The sequence below is a fragment of the Mirounga angustirostris genome, unplaced genomic scaffold (genome assembly GCF_029215605.1).
Source record: "Mirounga angustirostris isolate CCGP_5_RB_7025 unplaced genomic scaffold, mMirAng1.0.hap1 SCAF_6, whole genome shotgun sequence".
In the NCBI taxonomy this organism is placed as follows: Eukaryota; Metazoa; Chordata; class Mammalia; order Carnivora; family Phocidae; genus Mirounga; species Mirounga angustirostris.
The window spans coordinates 102660970-102679328 of record NW_026991714.1 but is presented as its reverse complement, the minus strand read 5'-3'; the positions used below and the strand labels follow the sequence as shown (position 1 = coordinate 102679328).

The following is an 18359-nucleotide window of genomic DNA, read 5'->3' as shown; positions in this document are numbered from 1 at the left end:
TTTGACCTTTTTTCACACCTCTTAACTATGTGCTTATTAAGTTAATATTCATAACTATATTAAGTCTTAGAGTTAAGTTCTAAAAATAGAAATAACTTCAGAATTATGGAGACCCAAACATGATCCAGTAAAGATCGTATTACTAGAGACTTCCAGTAAAAGGAGAAAAATATAGTGGTGAGTAATGGCAGAGGGCACAAAGGCCTATAACTTCAAGGATCAGGTGGGTAACCTAAATGAATAGGTTATGAATAGTAACATAATAAAAAATAAAATAATAAAATAGTAAAAAATAAAGTAATAAATGAATAAAAGATGTGGCCTGGAAAGTGCATACTTGACCTAAAGGCAATCAATTTAAATTTTTTATTAAACCACAGTGCTGGAAAACAGGTCTGTTAGCAGACTACCAGTTTAGAACCTCTGGTTGCTGGATATAGATTTTCTCATATTTGTGGGGTTTTTTAAGATTTTATTTATTTATTTGAGAGAGAGTGCAAGAGAGAGAACAGGAGCAGGGGGGAGGGGCAGAAGGAGAGGGAGACGCAACATTCATGCCGAGCAGGGACCCTGATGTGGGACTGGATCCCAGGGTGACCTGAGCCAAAGGCAGACACTTAATGAACTGAGCCACCCAGGTGCCCCAGATTTTCTCATATTTGAATGTTAAAATATTAAAAAGGGGAAAAGGAACTAAGCACTTTTTTTCTTTAGATAATTAATAAAACAAACTACTCACCAAAATTGCAGCAAAAATGTAAAATAGCCAGGAATTTTAAAGATACAAAGGAGCAAAGGGATGTGTATGATAATCTCCTTAAAAGTAAATGACAGTTGGATTTGGTGGAGTTTTGTCTCTCTTGTGTTAGTTTGGCTTCATGCTTCACTGTCCATTTTAAGCATTCATTGTAGACCAGAGGAACCCCTCTGTTCTTCCAGTATATGAATAAGATATCTTCTTTTCTTTTTTTTTTAATTGGGTGGACTTTGAGTTTTGTTGTGATGATGTAGTAGTCTTGTCTGTAACAACAAAGTAGTCACTGACTCTTAGAATAAAATAAAGTATTAAAACAGCTTTAAGTATAGCTCTAATTTAGCTTTACTTGGCCTATAAAGGTAAAGGGTTGAGCTGTTTTTAGAGATTTGACTTACTTACTTTAAGTAATATTTTATGATCTGCTACATACCCAAAGTAAATTTAGAGACAGCAAATATTTTGTCTTCATAAGACCAATAAGACTGCCTAGTTTATTGATTCTAATGGGGCAAGATGCTTGCCTTTTTAAAAAAAAATATATACAGTAAAATTCACTCTTTGTTTAGTTCTGAATTTTGACAAATGCATAGAACTGCCAACCACCACAGTCATGATACAGAAAAGTTTCATCATCCCATAAATTCCTTCTTGCTGCCTTTTTATAATCACCCCCATACCCTGTCAACCCCTGGCTACCACTTGGCTGTTTTCTGTGTCTATAGTTTTCTTGCCTTGGTTTTAATAGTCAATTTATGTATCTGTCTATTTTCAAAATGATAAATTAGTAATGTGATTATCAATTATTTTTTCTTTTTCTAGGTAAAATTAAATATTCAGAAAGAGTCTATGAAGCTTGTATGGAAGCTTTTGATAGTCTGCCTCTTGCTGCACTTTTAAATCAACAATTTCTTTGTGTTCATGGTGGACTTTCACCAGAAATACACACACTGGATGATATTAGGAGAGTGAGTATATATTGTAGTTCCAAGGTTGATTCCTATTTATAGTACTTTGTTGGGTAGAGAGTAGAAGCTTCAAACTTCTCTTTACTGCCAAGATTAGGTAATGGTAAAAATTAATATACTGATACTTTAAGGAAATATCTTCTAACCATTCAGAACAATGTAGTATGGACAGTATTCAAAGTTGGTACCACTTTCCTGTGTCCATTCTATTCTCACTTTTTGACAAGTTATTTCTGTTCTTTGTTTCTTTCTTTTCTTTCTTTCACAGTTAGATAGATTCAAAGAGCCACCTGCATTTGGACCAATGTGTGACTTGCTATGGTCCGATCCTTCTGAAGATTTTGGAAATGAAAAATCACAGGAACATTTTAGTCACAATACTGTTCGAGGATGTTCTTATTTTTATAAGTAAGGAAAAATATCCAAGATTAAACACATTTTAGTTGTTAAAATAGCATATGTTTCATATAGAAAACCATTATTTTACTTAATTTACTTTTTTCCCCCCACAGCTATCCAGCAGTGTGTGAATTTTTGCAAAACAATAATTTGTTATCGATTATTAGAGCTCATGAAGCTCAAGATGCAGGGTAAGAATTCTGTTTCCCTGACCCAAATTAACACCTTATGTACAAATCAAACTTAGTAACTCATGATTGATGCTTTACGATGCATATTAAGCTATTTGTTTTACAGCTATAGAATGTACAGAAAAAGTCAAACTACAGGGTTCCCTTCATTAATAACAATTTTTTCGGCACCTAATTACTTAGATGTCTACAATAATAAAGGTAAGATGTTGTTGATAAAAAAAAATTGTTAAACAACTTAGCATTTTAATTGACTTATTTTTTTTGAAAATAATAGAAAAGAGGCATTGTTTGAAACTGTAATTATCCAAATCTCATTATAAAAAAGCGTAAGATATAAGGGAGGGGAGAGAACAAGAAATAAAAATCCAAAATGTGAAACTTAAATCATATGTAACCATTCTACAACTTGGCACTCATAGAAGCTACCTTACTAAAAAATGTTCTGAATTAAGTCAAGAAGCCAAACGTGATTTTCTCAAACTCCCCTTTCTTAAATCTTTCCCCTTATAATCAAGAGAATGTTTTTTTGTTTGCATAAAGCTGCTGCTGCTGCTTTGACCATTTCGTGTATTGGCACTGTATAGTTAATTTTGTTTATCATGTTTCTTGTTTTTTGTTCACTGATCTAGGTTCTCATTCCCTTTCTTCTTCCATACTTTTACCTCTACAGTCTTATCATTGCCCCCTGAAGATTAATAGTTGAACCTTCTTTGATCAATTCACTCTTACCTCCTTTCAGGGATATATTCCTCCCTTTCTTTTCTTTTTACTATTCTTTCTTCCTTTTTTCTTACGTCTTTTTTCTTTACTTGCTGTTCCACCAGCTTCCATTCCCTTTCCTTCTGTCCAGATTTGATCTGTTTATAATAATTTGGTTTCATTTAACTTTGAACATAGCTTATTGACAGGTAATGCCAAAGGATCTTAATCTAGTTAAGTGTGTGCCAAGGAAATTGAAGATGAGCTTGGGTATGTTTACGTAGCACACATTTTCAGAAGAGGAAATTAAGAAGCCATCTCCTATTCTGTCTTGATATGTCTGGAATTCAGTTGACTATGCCACAGTTTCCAGGGTCACTGGAGCAGATGTGCCAGGAGGAAAGAACAGAAGGTTAAAGACTTTTAAAAGTATTAGAGAGATAATGAGGTCATTGCTAAATATGGGTCATGGAGTTCAAAAGAGGAACAGAAGAGTTGTTTTTTTTTTTATTATTTGAGATGATGGTTAAAAGACTAAAACGTTTGCCTGAGATCAAATGGTAGCATGCTAAATAACTTTGATACAGAATATGTTACAAAAACTTAATACTATATTAATTACCAAAAAAACCATACCTTGACTGAGTTGCTCATCTTCAGAAGCTAGTATCAGTGCAGCCTTTAAGGATTATGCCAATGCTAAAATATTCTTTTAAATTATAGTTTGGTTTATAAATTTCAGAACTTGTAGAGAAGTTACCTAATGATGTGTGGCTTCATTTTTTAGGAGAATATATCTAAGTTTTGACTCTATTCTTAAGAACAGAATAGAGTGCTACATTTAACTTTCTACCAGTGCTCTAATACCTCACCTGTGACCTCCCCTTGTCAGTATTACAGGACCTAGTGTTCAGTGCTCAGTCGATTGTCTTATTGGTTGTCCTCTGTTAGTTTGATTTAGGGGTTTTAAGGGATCACTTTTCTGAGTATTCAGAAAAGAAACTCAAACCATTGAATCTGTCTTGTCAAAATCAAATGTCTCTCAGTAGTGATTAGTCTGTACATAGTGTTAATGATTTGAGTGCTTACATGGTATGGATATGTTTGTAATGTTTCATTTCATCTCTAAGGCAATTTTCTAGATTCTCTCTTTTGTTTTAAAGCTGAAAACTTGGTATCATTCCTTAATTTCTTTTTTTTTTTTTTAAAGATTTTATTTATTTTTTTATTTGAGAGAGAGAGAATGAGAGACAGAGAGCATGAGAGGGAGGAGGGTCAGAGGGAGAAGCAGACTCCCTGCCGAGCAGGGAGCCCGATGCGGGACTCGATCCTGGGACTCCAGGATCATGACCTGAGCCGAAGGCAGTCGCTCAACCAACTGAGCCACCCAGGCGCCCCATTCCTTAATTTCTGAGGCCAAATTTAAAATACTTTTATTCCATAAGGGAAACAAGCATATTACTTGTGACTTTGTATAAGCCAGAATCCCAAGTCTTGGAATTTAGTATCTGCATTTTCGTGCTTCATTAAAATGGAAAAAAAATAACCACATAATTATTATAATATCTACAGAGCATTTTATACTTTTATATACCTTCATGTGAAATATATTCTCTGATCGTAAAACAAACTTCTGAGGTAGTTAGGGTGGACATATTAGTTCTATTTTATAAATGAGAAACAGATTAGTTAAATAATTTACCAAGCATTGCAGAGCTAGTATGTGCTGGAGCTTAGACTGGAATCTAGTCCATCTAACCCACTATTCTATAAAATAATATAACCAGTGGCTGAAATCTGTGTAGTTAATTTATTATTCCTTTTAATGTTTTGAAACATTAGAAAGATACCTGAAATTGAGATGAGTCTGTTACCTTTGGGTTATTTGGTTATAATATTTTCTTTTTGGTATTTTAATGGAATTTTTTCTAAATGAAATAAAATATTTCTTTGTTGTAGTTTCATTTGATTTCCCATAATAAATGAAATAAATACATTCAGACAGTCATAAAGAACTGCTTTTTCTCTGGGTTTGTTTTGTTTTTTGCTTCATTACCATCAGCTATCCTTTTCAGGTTGCCTGTAACGAAAAAGATCCTCTTAAATTCCTTCAACTTGTATGAACTTTTAAACCTAGAAAATTGCTCGTTGCCATTCTGTGTTTCCTCTAATAACTGAGTTTTCATAATTTTGGATATAGTAAAAGTGCATGTTCGTCATTGAATTATAAAGTAAAACATTCTAGAAATCTGGAAATTTCATTAATAATAAGTATAGATCTGACGATGCTCTACATAAAAGTGTGTTAAAAACAAAAATGTGTTATTACTAAAAATTTGTTCCTATCTCCCTCTACTAGTCCTCATTCAGCTCACACCTTGATTCCCCACTCCTTTCAAACAGTGTTTTTTTGCTTTTATGTGTTTTAAAGTTTTGGAGCTAAAGACAAATTGTTACATTCACATTCAAACTTATCTTACAGCTGCTGTATTAAAGTATGAAAATAATGTGATGAATATTCGACAATTTAACTGTTCTCCACATCCTTACTGGTTGCCCAATTTTATGGATGTCTTCACATGGTCTTTACCATTTGTTGGAGAAAAAGGTATGATTCTTTTTTTTTTTTTAATGTTTTATTACTGTCACATTTACTCCAGTTTATTATCGGAGGCACATACTTGTTAAAGGAAACTGAAGTTTAGTTTCACCATGGGTTCAGCTCTACTTGTGTCAGTGGGTGTGGATACGAGAGCCTCAAAGATATTTCAGTTAGCTGTTTATAGCCCCCATGTGAGGGTGTCTGGGGGACTGGGAGAAGACTTATAAATAGCCTGATGTTGTCTTCAGCTGTTGGGTTTTCTTTCTGTTTTTCTTTAGCTTAAATCTTTTATGAAGGAATGGAGGGATAGCTTTGCTTTGGAATGGACACTTTTGCACTTTTTAACGCCACTTTTGGGGGATGTCAAAGTAATTTATGAGAGAATTTAATAGCCCTAGTTTTGGGCAATGTTAGTCATAGCGGTTCTATACTCTGAGAGAAATGATAAAGAGAAGTTCAGGTTCAAACCTAATATTTCTTCTCCTATATTAAAAACATGTATACAAATTTAGTGGTAATGCTTTCTGATAATTTCCAATAATAACATATTAGTATATACTTAATAGGCTTTTTAAGAGAACATAAATGCTATTTAAGAAATCTCGGTTTTTTTCCTAGTTGTATAGGGTTCTTAGGATTTCCTTACTTCATCACATTCTTCTTTTCCATTTTAGTGTTAATTTTTCCACAAGGCAATGCCTCAGTTTCCATATGTGGAAAATAAGAATATGAGAATACAGACATGATTGTAAAACATTTTGTTCTATATTTCTCTCTATTTTTTCTCGCCTCTTCCGTGTTACAAAATGTTCCTTTCTGTTGGGGATATGTTATTTCTGCCAACGCAATTTTGGGTTCTAAAATACAGAGTTAATACTTAAACTGTGTATGTTAAACAGATTTTTTGAAGATTGCCTTTGGTCTTCATCAGTTACTCAGTAGGTCAACATTAAGCTAATATGGAGATAGAATTACCCACTAGCATTTGAGAAGGGGGCCAGTAAAGGGCTTAGGTGCAAGGGATGCCTTACACTTATAACCTTCTATCTTTGGTATATGAGAAATAGTTCAATCATAACATCATTGGGCTAAAGGGAATTTAAGAATTCATCTTGCTCATTCTCCTGCCTTCAGGCTAGACTGCAACTCAACTATTTTAATATAATATAAGTGGGGTGGGGGTGGAAAGAAAGGGGGACGATAAGGAGGAAAATGGACAATTTTTAGATTCTAATTTGATTCTCAATAAGGAAATATTTCAGTATTACTGGTCTAAATATTTGTGCTATGAGTGTTTAAACAAGGAAAGAAATAGAGATAATAGCTTTTCTCAACTAATGCCCCTATCAAAAACCAGGACATCATAGAATTTTAGAACTAATAGTGAACTTAATAATCATGTAGTCTGGCTCTTTATGAGAGATGATAAAATTTAATCTAGTTTCTGTGGATCTCTCATAAGTGAAGATGGAGAATCAGTAGGTTTCTATCTGTTCCTACATTTGAAGTCTGCTACTAAGTAATCTTTTGTTCTTTTTTTGCCATTCTAAATCATAAGATGAGGAAGTATTCAAACCTTTTGACCAGTTTTGTTTTTTTCCTGTGGATCTTCTCCAAATTATTCATGTCTTTCTAAAAATGTGAAGCTCAGATTTGAACATTATACGCAAATAGAAAGAATCCTAACCAGTGTTGAGCACAGTAAGATTTTTTCAAACTCTTTGCATATTTTTTCCATTTTAATACCTGTTAGCTGTTTATATAGCCTAACTACTTGATTCTAATGAAAATTTTCTTTTGTTGTGAATAGCAGCAAATGTCATCATCTCATCTGTTCCACTTTGAAAAAGCCAGTTTGACTCAGATCTAGTCTCTGAGAAGCAACTAACTTAAGCCAGAGGCTTCCTTAGAGGCTGATTTAATCCTAAAGTTAGATGAAATCTGTGGTTTTTAACCTTTTAGGGGCTTTGCTTTTTTTAAAGATTTATTTATTTATTTGAGAGAAAGAGTGCGCTCGAGGGTGCACATGCGCGAGTTCGGGGAGGGGCAGAGGGAGAGAATCCTCAAGCAGACTGCTCAGTGTGGAACCTGTTGTGGGGCTGGCTCTCATAACCCTGAGATCATGACCTGAGCTGAAATCAAGAGTTGGGTGCTTAACTTAACTGACTGAGCCACCTAGGCACCCCTGGGCCTTTTTATTTCTTAAAAAAAAAATCCTGTGTTGGAAAATTTCCAAAATATACGAAGGCAGAGTGAATAATATGATGAATTGCTATGTACCAGTTACTCAGCTTCAACAGTTACCAAATTATGGCCAATGTTGTGTCATTTATATCTCCATCCACTACTCCCCACCCAAAACTTTTAATTATTTTGGGTCATATTTCAGCTATTTCTTTTGTAGCTGTTAATATTTTAGAATGAATCTCTAAAAGGTAAGGACGCTTATTATTAAAGTAACTACACAAAAACTTTTATTAATTCGTAACACATACCCTTTTGAGAATCTGATGAAAGCTATGGACTTTTGCCCCAGAAAATTTCATGTACAAATATATGTACATTTGTACATAAGCGTAACATTTTCACAATGCTTGTAGATCTGAAGTGATTTGGTAACCCCCCTCAGGTTTACTGGCCCCAATTTAAGAACTCTGTTCTAGAAGGTCCGATATAGTGTGATCTTCCATAGAAGGTCATACGTGTAAGATTTATTCATTTAGTAGATTTTTTTTTTTTGGAAAGTCTGTTTTATTCAAGTTACTAAGGATACAAAAACACTAGTAAGATATAGGTCTTTGCAGATTAATAGAGGACTTAAGATACATAAATAATGATAACAAAATGTAATATTAGGTAAGTACTCCTAGAGAAACATAGTTTTATAGGAATTGAGAATAGGGGTAGATTATATTTGTCAGAGGGATCAAAGTAGCATTTGAACCAAAGCTTGAAGAATGGTGGAATTGGAATTGTGCTGGTAGATACGGGCAAGGGAATTCTAGGTAAGAGAACTTACTAAACCTGGGTCAGAAAGCAAGACAGTGTAAGACCATTAACAAATGTTGAGGGGTTCAGATTGATTTACAGTTAAGATGTATGAAGGACAGTAGTAGAAAAAGAATGAAAAGTTAAGTTAGGGCTAGATCATGAGGATCTTGATCACCATGCAAAGAATTTGGAACTTTGATAAATGGTGGGAATCCACTGAAACAGAATATGACCATGATAGTCATAGAAAAATTGATGAAATGGACTAGAAGAAAGACTAGAAATTGGGAGACCTGTTATGAAGCTCCATCAGGAGTCAAGTGGAAATATAATGAAGGCCTGGTAGCATTAGAAACAAGATTGCATGGGGGCGCCTGGGTGGCTCAGTTGGTTAAGCGACTGCCTTCGGCTCAGGTCATGATCCTGGAGTCCCTGGATCGAGTCCCACATCGGGCTCCCTGCTCGGCGGGGAGTCTGCTTCTCCCTCTGACCCTTCCCCCTCTCATGTGCTCTCTCTCATTCTCTCTCTCTCAAATAAATAAATAAAATCTTTAAAAAAAAAAAAACAAGATTGCATGTTGCAGGGGAGGGAATGGTTGAAGATGACTTGGATATTTTGAGTCTGGTGACGATATTGCCATTAACACTCTCTCATGAAAACCTGTTATTTTAGCAACCCCTCACTCCAGTTGTAGCTGCTCTTGATCTTCATTGGGATTGCTTGGCCTTTGACCATGTCATTTTCTTATTAGTCAGATCCCTCCTCGCCTCTCTTCTTAACACACCTTCAAACTCCTTTCTCTCTTTTTTTTTCTACTTCATTTATTTTATAAATTTTAGCCCCAGTAAGTGCAACCATCCATTTTCTCCATTCTCATAGCCAGGGTGTAGAGAACTGCTAGAGATATTTATACAGCCTTTGATTGGCTGGGCTCTCAATAGTACCCAAAAATTCTTTGTGTCACTAGTCTTCTTCCTTTTCTCTTAGGATATATTCTCAATTTAATTTTTTTTCTCTTAAACATTCTTTTTGTAGCCACTTCCCTCACTCTCAGAGGAAACATATACCGCTAGTGGGAGCTTTCTCTGTTTACCGTTCCCCTGCTTTATAAACTGCACTCATCTTGAATTCTTGTCTTGTTGAGGAGGTGACCCTTCCATCCAAGGCTTCTAACTTGACTCTGGATTCCACTGTGCTTCTACTTTTTCAGGAAACTTGCTTCATCTGTTAGATCTTCTGTATCTTCAAACTCTACTAAGTTCTTTTATAAATTGTTCAAATCCATCTGATCTTTATTTTAAAGATAAATAACATTTCGCCCATTTGTTATCTTTCCTTGGCTGCTGCTATGCTATTACTCTCTTGCCTTTCCTTCAGAGGATGAAAAGTACTATATGCTTAAAAGCTACTGTTTATTATTCATAAATGACTTCTGGTAGCTTTGAAGATAAACCTTAACTGTCACACAATGTCTTTGGACCTTTCCCTACTTTCTCTTCAGCCTCATTTCTTTCCTTCTTATCTTAGTCTCTGTGTTCTTTTTTTTTTTTTTAAGATTTTATTTATTTATTTGACAGAGAGAGACACAGTGAGAGAAGGAACACAAGCAGGGGGAGTGGGAGAGGGAGAAGCAGGCTCCCCACTGAGCAGGGAGCCCGATGCGGGGCTGGATCCCAGGACCCTGGGATCATGACCTGAGCCGAAGGCAGACGCTTAATGACTGAGCCACCCAGGCGCCCCTAGTCTCTGTGTTCTAACCATAACACAGCATAACTGATCCCTTGAATATGTTATGCTCAATTAAGTTTCATGCCTTCATATTTTGTCTTTATTTTTTCATAACAGTTTTACTGAGATATAATTTACATCCCATATAATTAACCTCTTTAAATCCTACAATTCAGTGGTTTTTAGTATGTTTGTGGAATTGTGCAATGATCATTACAGTCATTTTTGAAACATTTTCATTATCCTCCCCAAGAAACCCTCTGTCCATTAGCAGTCACTCCCCGTTTCCTCCTGTCTCTCCTTGCTGGCCATAGGCAACCATTAATCTATTTTCTACCTCCATAGATTTGCCTAATCTGGATGTTTCATATAATTGGAATCATATAATTTGTGATCTTTTGTGACTAGCATCTTTCTATAATGTTTTCAAGGTTTATCCATGTTGTCGCATGAACTAGTACTTCATTCCTTTTTGCGACCAAATAATATTCTATTGTATGGATATACCACTTTTAAAAAAAATTTTATTTTGGGTACGGAGGGTAAAGAAAAGCTTATTTCAATTCAATTATAGTTAATATACAGTGTTACATTAGTTTAAGATGTACGATGTAGTGATTCAGCAATTTCATGTAGTATTCAGTACTTTTCAGGATACGTGTACTCTTAATCCCCTTCACCTATTTTACCCATCCCCCCAGCCACCTTCTGTCTGGTAACCATTAGTTTGTTTTCTATAGTTAAGAGTCTGTGTTTTGGGGTGCCTTGGTGGCTCAGTCGGTTGAGCATCTGCCTTCGGCTCAGGTCGTGATCCCAGGGTCCTGGGATCGATCCTGGCGTCGGGCTCCCTGCTCAGTGGGGAGCCTGCTTCTCCCTCTCTCTCTCTCTCTCTCTCTGTCAAATAATAAAATCTTAAAAAAAAAAAAAAAGCCTGTGTTTTGGTTTTTCTCTCTCTTTTTTTTTCCTTTGTTCATTTGTTTTGTTTCTTAAACTCCACATATGGGTGAGATCATATATTATTTTTCTTTCTCTGGCTTATTTCCCTTAGCATTATAGTCTCTGGATTCATCCATGTTGTTGCAAATGGCAAGATGTCATTCTTTTTTAATGACTGAAGAATATTCCATTGTACATATATGTGTGTGCGTATGTGTGTTTGTGTGTGTATTTGACTTATTTTCCACTCATCTGTTGAGGGACACTTGGGCTGCTTCCATAATTTGGCTGTTTGTAAATAATGTTGCTATAAATGTAGGGGTGCATGTATCCCTTTGTATTAGTGTTTTTGCATTTTGGGGGTAAATAAATACTCAGTAGTGCGATTACTAGATTGTAGGGTAGTTCTATTTTTAACTTTTTGAGGAGTCCACAGTAGCTGCACCAGTTTGCATTCCCACCAACAGTGTAAGAAGGTTCCTTTTTCTCTGCATCCTCACCAACAAGTGTTGTTTCTTGTGTTTTTGATTTTAGCTATTCTGACACTTATGAGGTAGTATCTCCTGTAGTTTTGATTTGCATTTCCCTGATGATGAGTGATTGTTGAGCATCTTTTCATGTGTCTGTTGGCCATCTATAGGTCTTCTTTGGAGAAATGTCTGTTTATGTCTTCTGCCCATTTTTTAATTGGATTATTTGGGGTATTTTGGGTGTTGAGTTGTGTAAGTTCTTTATATATTTTGGATACTAGCCCTTTATCAGATATGTCATTTGCAGATATCTTCTCCCATTCAGTAGGTTGCATCTCATTATGGATTTGATTTGCATTTCCCTGATGATGAGTGATATTGTTTACCACATTTTGTTTATCCATTCATTAGCTGCAAGACATTTGATTGCTTCCACTTTTTAACTATTATGAATAATGCTTCAATGAACATTCATGTACAAGTTTTTGTATGAACATATGTGTTTATTTTCTTAGGTATAGAACTGGGAGTCACATGGTAACTCTATGTTTAACCTTTTGAGGATCTGCCAAACTGTTCTTCAGAGCAGCTGTATAGTCCCACCAGCAGTGTATAATGGTTCCATTTTTTTCATATTCTTGCCAACATTCGTTACTATGTATTTTTTTATTATAGCCATCATATTGGATATGAAGTTGTATCTCATTATGGTTTTGATTTGCATTTCCCTAATGAATAATGGTATTGAGTATATTTTTATGTGCTTATTGGCCATTTGCTTATCTTCTTTGAAGAAATGTTTATTTAAATCCTGTGTTCATGGGGTGCCTGGGTGGCTCAGTCATTAAGCGTCTGCCTTCGGCTCAGGTCATGATCCCAGGGTGCTGGGATCGAGCCCCGCATCGGGCTCCCTACTCTTTGGAAAGCCTACTTCTCCCTCTCCCACTCCCCCTGCTTGTGTTCCCTCTCTCGCTGTCTCTCTCTCTCTCTGTCAAATAAAATCTTTAAAAGAAAAAAAAAAAATAAATCCTGTGTTCATTACAAAAAATTTTTTTAATTGAGGTATAGTTGACATAAAATATTATACTAGTTTCAGGTGTACAACATAGTGATTTGACAATTATATACATTATGAAATGCTTACCATAAATATAATTAACTACCTGTCACCATACAAAGCTATTACAATATTGTTATTATTATTTTTAAAGATTTTATTTATTCATTTGAGACACAGAGATACAGGGAAAGAGAGAGAGATCATGAGCCAGGGGGAGAGGCAGAGGGAGAGGGAGAAGCAGGCTCCCCGCTGAGCCAGGAGCCCGATGTGGGGCTCGATCCCAGGACCCTGAGATCATGCCCTGAGCCAAAGGCAGACGCTTAACCATCTGAGCCACCCAGGCGCCCCAGCTATTACAATATTATTGACTATATTCTCTATGCTGTACTTTTCATCCCTGTGACTTACTTTCTTTTATAACTGGCAGTTTGTACCTCTTAATCCCTTTTACCTATTTTGCCTAACCCCCATCCCCTCTCTGCCAGCCATGAGTTTGTTCTCTGTATTTATGAGTTTATTCCTATTTTTTGTTTGTTTTGTTTTTTAGATTCTACATATAAGTGAAATAACACGGTATTTGTCTTTTTCTGTCTGACTTATTTCAGTTAGCATGATATCCCCTACATCCATCCATGTTGTCACAAATGGCAAGATTTCATTCCTTTTTTATGGCTGAGTAATATTTCACTGTGTATACGCACTACATCTTCTTTATCCATTCATCTATCAGTGGACACTTAGGTTGTTTTCATATCTTGGCTATTTTAAATAATGCTGCAATAAACATAGGAGTGCATATATTTTTTTAAATTAGTGTTTTTGTTTTCTTCAGGTAAGTCCTCAGAAGTAGAATTACTGGATCATATGGTATTTCTGTTTTTTATTTATTTATTATTTTTATTTATTTATTTATTTTTTAAAGATTTTATTTATTTATTTGACGGAGAGAGAGAGAGCACAAGTAGGCAGAGTGGCAGGCAGAGGGAGAGGGAGAAGCAGGCTCCTCACTGAGCAAGGAGCCCGATGTGGGACTCAATCCCAGGACCCTGGGATCATGAATTGAGCCAAAGGCAGATGCTTAACCAACTGAGACAACTGAGCTGTCCCTGGTATTTCTAATTTTTTGAGGAACCGCCCCATACTGTTTTCCACAGTGGCTGTACTAATTTGCATTCCTACCAATAGTGCATGAAAGTTCCCTTTTCTCTATATTTTCACCAATACTTGTCTCTTATCTTGTTGATACAAGCCTTTCTGACTAGTGTGAGGTAATATCTCATTGTGGTTTTGATTTGCATTTCCCTGATGGTTAGTAATGTTGAACATCTTTTCATGTGTCTGTTGGCCATCTGTATGTCTTCTTTGGAAAAATAATTATTCAAGTCCTCTGCCCATTTTTAATGGTATTGTTTGGGTTTTTTGGTGTTGAGTTGTATGAGTTCTTTATATATTTTGGATATTAACCCCTCATTAGATGTATCATTTGCAAATATCTTCTCTCATTCAGTAGGTTGCCTTTTCATTTTGTTGATGGTTTCCTTCACTGTGCAAAAGCTTTTTATGATACAGTCCCAATTGTTTATTTTTGCTTTTGTTTCTGTTGCCTGAGGAGAGAACCAGAAAAATATTGCTAAGGTCATAAGAGTTTGCTGCCTATTTTCTTTGAGTTTTATGGTTTTAGGTCTTACTTTTAGGTCTTTAATCCATTTTGAGTTTATTTTTGTATATGGTATAAGAAAGAGGCCCAGTTTCTTTTTTTTTGCATGTAGCTATCCAGTTTTCCCAACATCATTTATTGAAGAGACAGTCTTCTCTATTATGTATTCTTGTCTCCTTTGTTATAGATTGACAGTATAAGCATGGGTTTATTCCTGGGCTTTCTATGCTGTTTCATTGGTCTGTGTGTCTTTTTTGTGCCAGTACCATACTGTTTGATTAGCATAACCTTGAAGTGTATTATAGGCCATTTGCTTATCTTCTTTGAAGAAACGTTCATTTAAATCTTGTGTTCATTTTTAAAATAGTTTTCTTTTTTTAGTGAGTTGTAAAAGTTCCTTGTATATTCTAGATGCAAGTTCCTTAAGAGAGGTATCATTTGTAAATATTTTCTCCTGTTCTTTGAGTTGTCTTTTCACTTTCTTGATGGTGTCCTTTGAAGCACAGGAGTTTTAAATTTTGATGAATTCCTGTTTATTTTTTGTTGTTGTTGCTTGTGTTTTGGGGGTTGTGTTTAAGAAACTGTTGCCTAATCCAAACTAATGATTTTCCTCTATGATATCTTCTAAGACTTTTATAGTTTTAGCTTTTACATGTAGGACTTGGATCAGTTTTTTTTGTTTTTGAGGAAGAGAGAGACAGTGGCGGGGGGGGGCTGGGGGTGAGGGGCAGATGGAGAGGGAGAGAGAAGCCCAAGCATACTCCACACCCAGTGCAGAGCCCGATGTGGGGCTCAGTCTCACAACCCTGAGATCCTGACCTGACCTAATCTGAAATGAAGAGTCGGACGCTTAACCTACTTAGCCACCCAGGCACTCTGGTCTTTGATCCATTTTGAGTTAATTTTTGTATATGATGTATAGTGGGGGCGGGGGGGGGGTCCAACATCATTCTTTTGCATGTGAATTTTCAGTTGTCCCAGCACCATTTGTTGAAAAGACTGTTCTTTCCCACACTGAATTGTTTTGGCACCCTTGTCGAAAATCAGTTGGCCTTAAAAGTGATGTTTTATTTCTGGACTCTTAGTTCTGTTCCATTGATCTATAATGACTACTTCATACTTTTTCTAACTTATGATTAGAATGCCTTATCTGCCCTCTCCACCTGACAAACTCCTATTGCATGATTCCTCTACCAGAAGCCTTCCTTCCCCCTGCAGGTCTTTTTGTATAACTCTGCATATTTACAGCATTGGGCTTGTCACTTTACTGTGGTATGTGTATGCATATATATATCTCCTTTAGTAGGTAGTAAACTTCTGGAGGGTAGAGACTGGACCTTTTATATCTGATTCCCAGAGCTTTAGCACAGTGCCTGGCATGTGGTGTGCTATTAATACATTTATAGGAGGAATAATAGGAGCAGTATTGAATTTTGTTTGGATGTGTTCATTTCTAGGTATCATTAGGACGTCCAGGGGCTAATATTTAATAGGCATTTTTATTTATTAATTGAAACTTGCTTATACCTTTTTTAAATTATTCATTTGTCAAATATTTATTGGATGCCTGTTGTGTACCAATCGCTGTACTAGACTCTGAGGTACAATAGTAAACAAAACACCCTGCATTTATGAAGCTTTTATTCTAGTAGGAGAAACAGGCAATATAAAATAGTTTAAAATGGCTGGCAGTAAAACCATCAGGGAAATCCGGAGACTGAAGGAGAGGTCAATACTGGTGATACAGACTTTGGAATCATCTTCACAAAGGTGATACTTGAAACTGTATAGTTAGAGAGGGAATTGCCAAGAGATTGAGCATATAAAATCACCAAGAGATTGTGCAGAGAGAGTCTTGAGAATATCTGAATTTAGGGGGGAAATAGTCTGAAATGTAGGAAAACCAAAAGAGTAGAACCTTGCAAACTAAGGGAAAAGAGAAGGGGAAAATACGTAGATGGTAAAGGAGTAAGCCTAAGAAAGAACCATGGGTTCAGGTGATTAGTCATTTGTAATCTTAAGAATTAAGTTTTAAGGGATCTGCTAGAGTAAGTTTTTAAAAAATTGAATCCTGGGGGCTCCTGGGTGGCTCAGTTAGTTAAGCATCTGACTCTTGATTTCAGCTAGGTCATGATCCCAGGGTTGTGAGATCTGAGCCCCATATCCGGCTCTGCACTGAGAGTGGAGCCTGCTTAGGATTCTGTCTCCTTCTCCCTCTGCCTCTCCCTGCTCACCCTCTCTCTCTTAAAAAAAAAAAAAAGACAAATTCTGGGACTTTTTTGAAACAGTGAAACTGCTGTGTGTTTTTTCTTACTCTGTAAGGAAATACTGTATCCATAAATGAAGAATTTAAATGTATACATTTAGATGGTATTCATCTTTGGCGGGGGGGGGGGGGGGGGGCTTCATTTTTTTTTTTTTTTCTGAGAGACCTGAAAACTTATTCTGTACAGAATCTCTCTCAAAACTTGTAAACCATTGAATTTCTTTCATTTTGAAGACCTTAGTATTTTTTTTTAAAGATTTTATTATTTATTTATTTGAGAGAGAGAATGAGAGACAGCATGAGAGGGAAGAGGGCAGAGGGAGAAGTAGACTCCCTGCCGAGCAGGGAGCCCGACGCGGGACTCGATCCAGGGACTCCAGGATCATGACCTGAGCCGAAGGCAGTCGCTTAACCAACTGAGCCACCCAGGCGCCCCCTTAGTATTTTTTTTTTAAGATTTTATTTATTTATTTATTTGAGAGAGAGAGAGCAAGTGTGCACAGAGGGAAGGGCAGAGAGGGAGGGAGAGGAAGAAAGAATCCCAAGCGGACTCCATGCTGAGCTTGGAGCCCAACTCCAGGCTCTGGCTCAAGACCCTGAGACCATGACCTGAGCCGAAACAAAGAGTTGGACACTTAACCAACTTGAGCCACCTAGGTGCCTCAAACCTTGGTATTTTTTAGTTTCTTCATTCTTGCTATCAGAATGTATTTCTTCTTGGGTTAAAAATCATTTGACCATTATATGAATAATTGGTGTGTGTACATATAGACAGTTGAATTTGGTCCACTAACGTGTAACTGTTCTTTTTTCTTTTTTCATCTTTGAATAGTGACAGAAATGTTGGTAAATGTTCTGAGTATTTGCTCTGATGATGAACTGATGACTGAAGGTGAAGACCAGTTTGATGGTATGATTATTCATTTTACTATTTTTTATTGTGAAATGGTATCTTTTAATTGCCCAGCTTCAATACACACTCTTTTGCAAAATGTAGTCATTGTTCTCAAATGACTGTGCCATTTGATAAGTGTCAAGACACTTTTTCAGATGCTGTTTATTCTAAGATTTTTTTTTTTTTTTTAGCGATTTTACTTTTTTTCTATTGGTATGGGGAAGATGAATTTTGGGAAAAGGGAAATTTGGAAGAACAGAAGGAAAAGAAAATTGAAAGTACTAAAGAATGTGGTTCTTCATGAATATGGACACTGCTTAGAGGGAGGATAAAAATGCTTTTTGTTTCATTGGTACAGTTTTAGTGTATCAGAAACATACCTGAACCTGCAATGTTATTGTCACTGTTTTTTCCCAAAAACTAAATAAAGTAAGCTGTTCCCAACTTATGAGTGGTTGTGTTCTAAGAGACCACTTACTGGTTTAGTTTGATTTTCAGAAGCATCTTTTCCATAGAAACAAGGTTAGATATGGCTGTTTGTTCTTATGTAAGCCAACCAGCCTATGTACTGATGTACAGTCATAGTATAATTTAATACCATAAAAACAAAATTCCTTTTATTTTTATGTCTTGAAATTTTTATTTAAAACTTTTTTTAATTTAAAACTTTTAAATTTAAATATTTTTTAAAATTGAGGTCACTGAGAAACAAAAACATAAACAACTTAAAGCTGAGAAC

The 18359-nt window shown here is 35.9% G+C and overlaps 1 protein-coding gene across 7 annotated transcripts in view; it reads left to right on the top strand.

Moving 5' to 3' along the window:
- PPP3CB (protein phosphatase 3 catalytic subunit beta) overlaps positions 1-18359 on the top strand; it is a 53571-nt gene that overhangs the window by 19210 nt on the left and 16002 nt on the right. For all 7 annotated transcript variants that reach the window (XM_045878073.3, XM_045878070.3, XM_045878069.3 and 4 more), the window contains exons 5-10: positions 1577-1722; positions 1991-2130; positions 2235-2312; positions 2419-2513; positions 5497-5622; positions 17558-17635. In XM_045878073.3, coding sequence (XP_045734029.1) covers positions 1577-1722; positions 1991-2130; positions 2235-2312; positions 2419-2513; positions 5497-5622; positions 17558-17635 — 663 coding nt within the window. The remainder of the gene's footprint in view (positions 1-1576; positions 1723-1990; positions 2131-2234; positions 2313-2418; positions 2514-5496; positions 5623-17557; positions 17636-18359) is intronic.